The sequence below is a fragment of the Crocodylus porosus genome, unplaced genomic scaffold (assembly GCF_001723895.1).
Source record: "Crocodylus porosus isolate Cpor-Errol unplaced genomic scaffold, CroPor_comp1, whole genome shotgun sequence".
NCBI classification, from domain to species: domain Eukaryota; kingdom Metazoa; phylum Chordata; order Crocodylia; family Crocodylidae; genus Crocodylus; species Crocodylus porosus.
Window position 1 is genome coordinate 2014353 of NW_017728938.1, and position 10976 is coordinate 2025328.

The following is a 10976-nucleotide window of genomic DNA, read 5'->3' on the forward strand; positions in this document are numbered from 1 at the left end:
GTGCTGGCTATCCCTCAGGATGTTGGTGTCAGCCAGTCCATTAAGGATGGCCTCTTTAATAAACTTTTCTAAGATCTTCCCTGGGATAGAAGTCAGGCTGATGGGCCTATTGTTTGCCAGATCCACTTTCCTCCTGTTCTTGAAGACAGGCACCGCATTGGCCTTCTTCCAGTCTTCGGGCACTATACCAGAGTGCCAGGAGGTCTCACAGATCCATGCCAGAGGCTGAGCTATGATGCTCACCAGTTCCTTGAGTACCCTGGGGTGTTAGATTGTCAGGGCCAGCTGACTTGAATGTATCCAACCTCTCAAGGTGTTCCTTCATGAGGTCAGCATTGATGGAGACATATGAGAACAGGTAACAAGACTCTCATTAACCACCACAAATGTGAGTCACTGAGATAAATTGGTCACCACAGTGCTCGGGATCTAGGTCCCAGGGTTGGACCCAGACTTCATGTATACCACTAGCACCAAAAGTGGGAGTCCTCATCTCTTGGCAGGGGTGGGATAACACCAGTAGAACAATGCAATGCCTTAAGCAAGCCTAGCTCATATTTTAGGCATAACCCTTTGTTCTCTTATGAGTGGCAGCTGCTTACCTCTCTACCTGGTCGGTGATGAATCGGAGCACAGACAGGGCCCTCAGAGAGATCTCAAACTCCATCATCTCAGCTTGCTTCTGCAGCTCCTAACAGGGGAAAGCACAAACACTTATATTCATACTAGATCTGGGGTGAGCAGCGCACCTAGAGGGCTACTCTCAGGAACCAAGGCCTTGGTAACAAACTCATACTGTATAAGGCTGATTTCTGCTCCCAGGACAAACATAAAACTAAAAGTTACACAACCCCAAAAAGCTACATAGACCAAGATCGGAGGGTGGAAGCACTTATTCGTATAGCAACTAACCCTTGGTATAAATGCTTCAGGCTTCTTGCATGGAATATGCTGTGGCTTGCTGTTGACAATGACATAAACGATAAGGTCACAACAAGAAAAGCTCTATACCCAGCCCTGACTCTGTCATTTGTAGCTTACTACACACTACCAATTATCTCCTACCTCTGACCAGCCAGGAGTTCTATCCTTCTTTACCCACTTGTTACATTTTCAAACAACTACCTTTTGTGTTTTCTCTTGTCCTGCCTCCTATTTACAGCAGGGGCTCCATGTAGGTATCCGCAAAATCACCTCATTCTCAAATCCTTCCTTAAAACTCACCATTACCATGATGCCTACTAAAAATTTGACTGAGAGCACTGAGCATAAAACTGATCAACAATATCTTATTATTTTGTTGTGCGTCTTTGCCCAGATCCACTTACTGTCTCTTGTCATGCACTTGAATTATGAGCTTCTTGAGGCAGGTATCATTTTTTTGGTCTGTGTTTGCATGTAGTTGGCATAGTAGCTCCTAGATGCTACCATGGCACACGCAATAAGCTCCCTTATGGAGGAGGATTGGTTTGATCTTGTCACAGGGGTGGTTGTTGTGGATAACATTAGTAGACTGGAACAGACCTGAGAAACCTAGATTCCTCACAGGACAGGCAGTTTTCAGAGCTATAATAGCTGGGAAAGGTCATTTCCCATGAACCAATTCCAAGTATTAATTAAGACCCCCAATGGGGAAATATTTCCGGAAAACAGCCCATTGTTCTCAGGAGCTCTTGACTTCCTCTGCAGCTTTAGAGGATGACCCTAAGTTTGGGCAGGAAGCCAACAGGAAACTGTTGCTGAAGTTGCTGTATCTTGCTTGGAGTCCATTTCACCAGAAGCTTTCAATGACCTATCCCATTTACAAAGTAGAATGTTGAGAGATGAGAAAAAATCCCGGAAGCACAAGACAGTCTCTTACCAGAGATCAGCTTGTAAAATGTAGCACAGCTGCAATGAAACACTCAGGAATGGGAATGAGTTATTACCCTCTCATGGGGGCTAGATGGCCTGTGTGAAATAAATCATCAGCTCCAAATGGAAACCTATGAAGAGCTCAGAGGGGAAAAAATCATCATTGTATTTAACTCTGACCAGTTCTCTTTCTCCTAGTGTCAGCGTAGGACTCAAAGGGCAAATGAAACCTAGAGACTGGATTGCCCTCTTGCCCTAAGAGAGTTTCACAAGGTCATAGTTGAAACACAGTTGTGGACAAAGTTGGACATCTCCTATGCTCATGCTTAACAGCTAGCATGAACAAATTATGAATCAAGACTATTTCATCAACACAGAATTCCTTTAGAGAAATGGGCATGGCGGATTTACTCATTAGATTATGTGGCCTGAAGGATCCAGTTCTTGATAGGAGAGCCCCCAGATGACTGTAACTATGGTGTTTCTAATTATGAAAATGTATCCTTCCCCAGGGTAAATTCCTTACACACAAGATTGGCAGATCTCCCACAAGGTGGGAGCCTGTACCTTTAACACACCTGCATGGATGAAACATTGGCTAAGTCCTCAGGCTGAAGCTTTTCCTGGTCTGGTATCTCTCCACTGGCACTCCGAGCGGCAAGCAGGGTCAGTTTCCGATGGCTGTAATCAATCAAGTCCAGAATGGTTTCCTCAGCTGATTCACAGATTTCCTGCACAGCAAGGGAGAGAGCTGTTTGAGGGGAGAAAGTCTAACCAACACTCACAAATCAGGAAGATCATTTTGCAAAAGGCTTTCCTACTGATGCGCACCAGTCCATTGCAGACCTCAGTGTCATGTGGCCTGGTTTGGGACATCCCTTATTATGATTTTGGACTCAACATCGGAGATAAGTATGGAGAAGAGTTAAAGTTGTGAGTCACCTTACCTCTGTTTCCATACTCTCCAAAATATGGAGTTTTAGGTTTTATCTTACACCATAATTAAAACTCAGGTGGATCTGAAACTCACACTTGTGATCTACTTGCTTTCCAAATAGCCATCTGAATTGCACTTTTTATGGTGATGGTTTGCATCAAAATAATTGCTACAGTTCATTTGCAGTGACACAAAACTACATCTTGTATTTTTCCTATTCTGGGGCTATTGCTTAAATGCACCTGAACTTGCCTCTTACCTTGTGAAAAAACACTGTCTCCAGCAGGTTGATAATGGAAGCTTCGTGATGTAGCTGAGGTAACGTAGAAAAATTAAATAGCACAGGTCAGGTGAACAGAGACACTAAGGTTATCATCATCAACTATGGTGTACATGAAAATTGGCATATCACGGAGATGGTTTCTAATACAAACATGTGCAAGATCCAGGCTTATCAGTCAAATGCAACTGATTAGATGGATTCAACTTTAATGCATATATGCAGACTTTGTACACTACAGTTCCAGCAAGCAACATTCCCTCATGATCTGAGCACAAGTGGTTATGGTCAAGATGGAGCACTGCATGCTGGAAATTAGGGTCTTTCTGAACTGCATCTCTATTAACAATGTTCAGTGCAACTGTAAGCTGTAAATTTATCATGAAAATTAATTGCAGCCTTCAGGTTCCTGGCAGGCTGCTAATGCAGTCCTTTTGCTGGAGCACATTGCTGGTTTAATCAAAGAAAATCTCACTAGCTGATTTGAGGTAGCACTCTGAGATACTGCAGTGTCCCCAGCTGCTGATGCTGGAATCAGTCCCACTGCCAAAGGGCCCACAAAAACTGAATCAGGGTTAAAAGTTATTTCAACTGGAGGGCTGCTTAATGAGTTTTTGTGAGCTGCTGAGGGGTGCAAGGACAGCCCTGCCCCCTAGTTGCCATCCTGGGCCTGGAAGTCCTGTCCCTAACCCCTGTTCTTTGCCACCAGAAGTCCCTCGCCTTGCCCCTACAGTACTCCTTTTGTGGGGGGGGTGTGAAGGGGAATTGTCATCTGAACCAGAAAAAACCCAAATCCTACACAGGTTTCCTTCACTTTATGCTGTACATGCATTCCTGGAAAATACCACATAACTCAAATTCACATACAAGGAACCCACTTTACAATGTAATAAATAGGGATACGTTCTAAGACCTTGACTGTACTGACCCCCAGACCCATTTCTACTACTTTTACAAGACACTTTTACTCACAAACAGCAGGCACACAAGCACAGGGTGGGGGTCAATGTCACCATAATGGGGATGGCAACAACAGAAACACATGTCACAGACGACGAGTGAGAAGCACAGATCCACACCAGAAACTATATTTTGGTGTGTGTCACTCCCGCAATGCACCACACAAACAGATGACTGAGGGCTTCCACCACACTGTTCACATAAGTGTGAATTTACCTTGCATATAATGAATTTTTGGTATGAAAGAGTCATCACATAAGAGCAAATTTACACATACAGAACCCACATAAAGCAAGGGAAACCTGTACTAAAAGTCAAACATTTACTACAAGATATTTCAATTTTCTGACAAAAAATATTTTTTGTCATGATTTGTGTTTGTGTAGTGCATACAAAAGTGACTGCATAATGGGTCAAAAATAAAGTCTTACTCTTGTATTTGTGTGGGGGGAGTGTGTAGAGTGTGGTTGGGGTGGAGGTGTGTGTATAGTGGAGTGTGTGCACATGTTGGGTTTGTGAGGGGGTATGGCTGTATGTGTTGGGGGTGTAGGGTATGTTGCAGGGTGTGTGTGTATGTGGGGGGTTGTGGGGGCAGGGTGTGGGTGTGTGGGCCTTATGGGGTATGAGGGAGGGTTGGGTGTGTTGGAATCCCCCACACACACTCCCCTCTAGGGCGCACAGCTCCTGCTGCTGGTGGCAGCAACAGCAGACGGGGGCCCTTGGGGCACTGCCACCTGGCAGCAGCAGCTCCAGCCAGAGCTGCACATCATGGCAAAGAGTGCAGCCAGGTCGGCCCACCTCTATTGCACAGCGCTCCCCGCCATGCACATGCACCTCCTGGCACTTGTGCGCCACTGGGAGAAGCCCTGCGTTCTGCAACCAGCTGCCATCATGGAAGCAGGGGGCATGGCTCCCCAAACTTCTGGCGGAGTCCTGGCAGCTGCACATGGTGGGGAAGGTAGCTGACTCCGTCACACTGGACTTCCCCCACTGGTGCACAAGTGCCAGCAGATGCACATGTGTGGTGGGGAGCCCTGCACAACAGAGGCAAGCTGACTTGGCTTGTTACCACAGGTAGCTCTAGCCAGAGCCATACACCACTGGGCAGCAGTGCCTGTGCAGGATACAAATTCCCTGAGCACTCCCACCTGCTGCTACTGCTGCCAGTGGCAGTAGGTGATGTACCCCAAAGGGAGGAGAGTGTGGGGGGTCCCCACAACCCCCACCTTTCCTTACACCCACACCCTGCCCACCCGAGCTCTGAATTCCTGCCACCCCCCAGGCATGGGCTCTGTGCCCCCACCAGCCCCAGCTTCCCACCCCTGCCCAACTGCAGCTCCTTCCTGCCCCCGTTACAGCTCCTTCAACCCCTGCCGCTTCCCTGCCTGCTGCCTGGAGTGAGTGCTACAGCAGGGAGACGAGAAGGAGCTGTTGGACACTGGGAAAGCCGAGAAGGTCCCCCAGCAGCTGCAGCAATGGCAGCAGCAGCTCTGCCTGGAAGCTTGTGTGCTGGCTGACCTGGGCACTTCTGTGCACCAGGGTGAAAGCAAGGTGCAGGCTGGCTGGGGTACAATTAAGTGGTGGGCACCAACGGGTCAGATGATGTTGTCTGGCAGGCAAGATTTGGCTGTGGGCCATATTTTGCCCATTCCTGGTTTAACCCAAAAGATCACTCAGATGGTAGAAGTTGTGAGGATGATTCAGGAAGCACAAAGGCAGTAGTAGTAGCTTATAAGATTGTTTTTAAGATGTGAAGTTATGAATTAGCATCGCTATTGGTGGTAGTTGTGACTATTATATACCTTGAAGGGTTAGGCTGTCATTCAGCTCCCCTCCATGGCATTATTGTTACACTTAGCAGAGATCCTGATGGCCATGTGTGTCTGGGTGCTAATAAAGACACGTCTTTGTTAAAAGTAGCTCCAGCTTCATTGCACTGAATCCACAACGTGACAGTGGTGATTATATCTTTCTTTGAAACAGCCACCAGAAGTGGAGTGGAGAATTAGATGGCTCATTAGCATTTCTGTTTTCACAATTTGTAGCTTCCTACCATTGTTACAGATGGAGAGCACCTCCTGATTCAGGGTTAGTAAATGGAGATATCTATAGAGCTAATAGCAACTTGTGGGTTGCAACTCAAAAGTGGGTCACAAGAATATATGAAGGGTTGCAGACAAACTTTAAAAATGGATCAACAAACCTTAAAAATGGATACTCCTTTAAAGGAGAAAAATGTGGGAAACTGACTTTTCCCTTGCAAGCTGGCAGAGTTCCAGCCTGCAAGGGGCTGCTTGGATCATCCCCTGCCCCACACATCCTCCCCCTCCCCCACACACTGGAGAGCTGGGGTCTGGGGCCGTTAGTCAGAAGTGAGGGGCACTGGCTCAGGACTGACCATGGATGTTTACAAATGGGTCCTGGTACAAAAAAGGTTGAGAACCACTGGCTTATAGGACACACAAGATCCCAGCAGAATTTAGTAAAATCCCAGACAACTGTGATTACCCTTCTTCCATGTGCAAATGGAGTGCAAATAGCTGGGAGTCCTGTCCAGAAGACTGTGGGCTGCACTAACTAAAGAACACAGAAATTCAATGCAAAAAAACTGTTACTATTACATTTGGAAGCAAGATGTTCAGTGTTATGTGGCCAGAATACTGTGCATATCCAGTGCTTGAACGAAATGTATAAATCACAACCCTCTTAACTTTGGGTCATTCAGAATTCTGTGGCTTCTTTTTTCTAAAAAACTAGGACTGTGGTGATGGCCCACATTCTGGGCAAATGCCAAGCTTTCTAATTATACTCCGATGCCTGTCTCCATTGCAAATTCAACTGGATATGCTGTCTCTTTTATTATTCTAAACCAGTGATTCTCAACCAGGGTGCTGGGACACGCAGGAGTGCTGCAAGACCCTTTGAAGGGTGCCATGAGGTGTGAGCAGATAAGCCAGGTGTGAGGATAAAAGGAGGTAAGTGCAGACCTCAGGTTCAGTCGATGCTTCGCCTTGTTCACACTACCTGGCCAGTCTGCAAAGAGGTAAGCATTGTAATAAGTGTTAGTTTTTGAAATGAGGTGTGCTCCAGTCACAAAAATTATGAAGGACCACTTTGAGCCTATTAAGGGGTGCCTTAAGTCTAAAAAGGTTGAGAGCCACTATCCTAAACTATCAGGATGCTGCAACATTATGTAAAGCAGCTGCAATGTTCCACCCCAAAGATGGATGCACTTTATGGGTAGGGGAAGTGATCTTTGTGTAAAGTTGTTTGGGATTTTTGGGAAGAAGGCCAAGTTATCATTAAGCCACTGACTAAAATCTCTTTTCCTCCTCCAGGACAATAACTGTTTTATATTACACAAGCATTTACTGCAAGAAAAGTCTCAATGCTTATCCTAGTGGAATGCAGGCTAGCTGGGGAAGCAGCCTCCAGTACTGAATCCTGTTCTTCAAAGCCCTCATTGTACTCACCACTAAGTAGATGGGAAAGGTGCTTTTTGGTTTGAAATCCTTAAGCCGGCACAAAACAGGGAAGACTTTGTGCTTCCAAATCTCCACAGAGATCAATTCTTCAATAAGGACAGGGATCTGGACAGGGAAGTAGATAGTGGAAAGAGATCTTTCAGATTCATTGCATGGTCCAGGCAGGTGAAACCTCACCAAAAAGGTTAAATTGCCACAAGTGTGTTTCAGTCTTAGAGGAGAAGATGCTAGCATATACTGCAGCTGGCAGTTGTATCCCAATTGTCAGTTTTGCTGCACTACTAGTGTTAAACCTAGACACCATTATGATCATCAACACAGCATTGGCCTTATCTCACAGACTGTTGGTTCTGAGACCAATATCTCTGCATCCCTCTCCTCTCATTGTGAGACTATGCATCAGGAGCAGGGAGATGGGGATAAAAGTATGGAGGAAGACAGAGTGATCTGCTGAGTCTATTTTCCAGTCCAGCAACATTTCAAAAGGGACCACATTTATCCCTAAGATAAACTCCACTGACTTCAGAGTTACAGCTGGGATGAATGTGGCCACAATCATAAGAGAGACTGAATGTGTTTGCAACCAGGTGGCAACCCCTCCTTATTCCATTCTGGGGCCTTCACACCCTTAAATGCAGAAAATTGGGAGGGATTTCTGGAAAGAGTAACAACTATGATTTTCAAACTCACAACAATGACTAGAAGGGAAAAACAGATGTAACTAATTTAGGTGTACTGGGTATATTAACAAGCTTTTAAAGAAACAGCATGTTGGCTGCCACAGTCCCCCTGCTTTACCTGTGGCAGGTTAGAATGTTATATAAAAATCACACAAAACGAGGGTTGGAAGGGACCTCAAAGCAGGACCAGCCCCAACTAGATCATCCCAGCCAAGGCGTTGTCTAGCTGGATCTTAAAAACTTCCAAGGATGGAAGGTCCACCACCTCTCCAGGTAACCTGTTCTAATATTTTACTGTCCTTGTAGTGAGAAAATTCTTCCCAATATCTAACCTAAACTTCTCTTGCTGCAACTTGAGACCATTGCTCCTTGTTCTGTCATCTGCCACCACTGAGAAGTCTAGTTCTATCCTCTTTGGAACCGCCCTGCAGGTAGTTGAAGACTATTATTAAATCCCCCCTCAGTCTTCTCTTCTCTAGACTAAATAACCCCAGTTTCCTCCACCTCTTCTCATAAGTCGTGTGCCCCAGTCCTCTAACCATTTTTGTTGATATACATGCTGGACTCTCTCCAATTTGTCCACATCCTTTCTGTAGCAGGGAGCCCAAAACTGGACACGGTACTCCAGATGTGGTCTCACCAGTGCTGAATAGAGGGGAAGAATCACTTCTCTTGATCCCTTGTTGTGCTGGCAACGCTCCTACTGATGCAGCCCAGTAGGCCATTAGCCTTCCTGGCAACAAGGACACACTGTTGGCTCATACTTGGCTTACTGTCCACTGTAAACCCCAGGTCCTTTTCTGCAGAGCTGTTACCCAGTCAGGCAGCTCCCAGCCTGTACCACTGCTGTAGTTCCCTGAATCCTCCTTCCTTTTCTTAAAGATGGCCACTATATTTGTCTTTTCCAATCATCTGGGACCTCTCCTGACTGGTTTGAGTTTTCCAAGGTTATGGCCAGTGGCTCTGCAATCACATCAGTCAACTCCCTCAGCATCTTCAGGTACATCTTATCTGGCCCCAGCCCCAGCCTTTCTAAATAGTCCCTAACCTGTTCTTTTGCTATAGTTGGCTGCTAATGTTCTCCCCAAACTATACTGCCCAGTGCAGTAGTCTGAGAGCTGACCTTGCCTGTAAAGACAGAGGTGAAAACAGTATTGAGTACTTCCGCCTTTTCTGCCTCCTCTATCACTAGGTTTCCTCCCCCATTCAGTAATGGACCCATACTTTGCCTGATCCTCCTCTTGCTACTGACATACTTGTAGAAACCCTTCTTCTTACCCTTCACATCCCTTGCTAATGGCAGCAGTGAGAAACAATGAGTGGGGGGGGACAGGCATCAGCACAGGGCCTGCGTTACGTTGGTGCCCAAGACCAGGGCCGGTGGGGGCCCAGGGCAGAGCAGCAAGAATGCAGGCCCTGACTGACATGTCCAACTGGAACAGCCAACAGGCTAATGGGGAGAGGTGGCAGTGGCAAGAAGCGGTGATAACCAATTACCTATATTCACATTCATTCCTACGGGCAAATGGATTTCACTTAGTGCAGTTTTGCTTAGCACTCAGTTTTTCTGGAACCAATTAAGAGCACCAAGTGGGGGTTGCTTGTAGTTTTACTAAGAGGTTAGATTACAGATCAGTATAGGAGGGTTGGTATAGGGACAATCCTGTTTTAGGCAACAGTTTAGACTAGATCACAGGTGGGCAACATACAGTCCATGCACTGGATTCAGCCCACCAAGGGGTTTTATCTGCCCACAGTGGGTCCCTCAGCCCTGCCTGATGCAGGTGTGGGTGGCAGCCTGGGCTGTGGTGTGCACAGCCAGCCACATTACTGGGCACACAGTAGGGCTGGGGTGGCATAATAGCTACACTCACTTCCCAGCCACACCTGCAGTGATTAAATCCTTCCAGTTGTAGCTGCTTCCAGCCCCAGCCCTATTGCCCATGCAAACTGGCCTGTCTTTCCCACCCATTGCTGGGAGTGCCATATGCAACAAGCAGGCAAGGTCTTCATGAAGACTGGTCCAGAAGGCAGGATGTGCTCTAACTGGTGGATGGGATGGGGCCAGGGCAGGTGGGAAGCAACATCCAGGAGTGTGATGGATGGACAGCTGCCAGGCCAGGGCCAGGAATGAGGCTGGGATTGTGGAGCAGTGAGTGTAGGGCTAGGGCCTGGGACTGAGCCATGATCCACTGCTTGCACATCCCTGACAGGTGCTGGCTCCACGGACAGGTGCGTAGGGGGGAGCAGATTGCAGGTGTCATGGCCCTGTACTCCCTGCACACCAGCAGTCCCATCCCACCCACCTGGCCGAGTGTGCCCTGCCCACATGGGTCCTGGGTTGGTCTCCATGAGGACCCCAGGATTGCTGGGTGGTGGCAGCACCAGGCCGGGCAGAGCCATGAACCACTCCCGCCACACGCCTGCCTGAGGGACCAGCAAGGATGGATCACAGCCCCACAACCCTGAACCCAGCCCTGACCCTCCCCACTCAGCTGCCCGGCTGAGCACCAGGCACAGTCCCTTCCAGCCCTGGTTCTCTAGGATTCCCCAACCAACTGCAGCAAGACCCAAGGCATGGTTTAGTGAAGGCCAGCAGTAACTTGAACCAGTAGAACAACGTCCCCCGGCAGGTGGATTTTCCATCGCCTCAAGTCTTGTGGCTGGTCTTTCTTTCTACAAACACTGGGCCCAACCTCAGCCTCCAGCTACACGGGTGACTCGGCCCAGGCGGAGGTGGGCCGCCCTCGCCCCCCAGGCAGGCCAGGCCGGGCTGTCCC

General features: G+C 47.6%; 1 protein-coding gene across 2 annotated transcripts in view; it reads right to left on the reverse strand.

Annotated features, from left to right (window-relative positions):
- ZMYND10 (zinc finger MYND-type containing 10) overlaps nucleotides 1-8343 on the reverse strand; it is a 19101-nt gene extending 10758 nt beyond the window's left edge. Inside the window, exons 1-4 of one of the 2 annotated variants that reach the window (XM_019547454.1) lie at nucleotides 7505-8343; nucleotides 3051-3104; nucleotides 2433-2585; nucleotides 603-691 (exon numbers count right to left, since the gene is read on the reverse strand). In XM_019547454.1, coding sequence (XP_019402999.1) covers nucleotides 603-691; nucleotides 2433-2585; nucleotides 3051-3104; nucleotides 7505-7750 — 542 coding nt within the window. In that variant the 5' untranslated portion in view covers nucleotides 7751-8343. The remainder of the gene's footprint in view (nucleotides 1-602; nucleotides 692-2432; nucleotides 2586-3050; nucleotides 3105-7504) is intronic. The other variant, XM_019547453.1, reaches the window with a different exon arrangement.
- Nucleotides 8344-10976: the final 2633 nt, after the last annotated feature.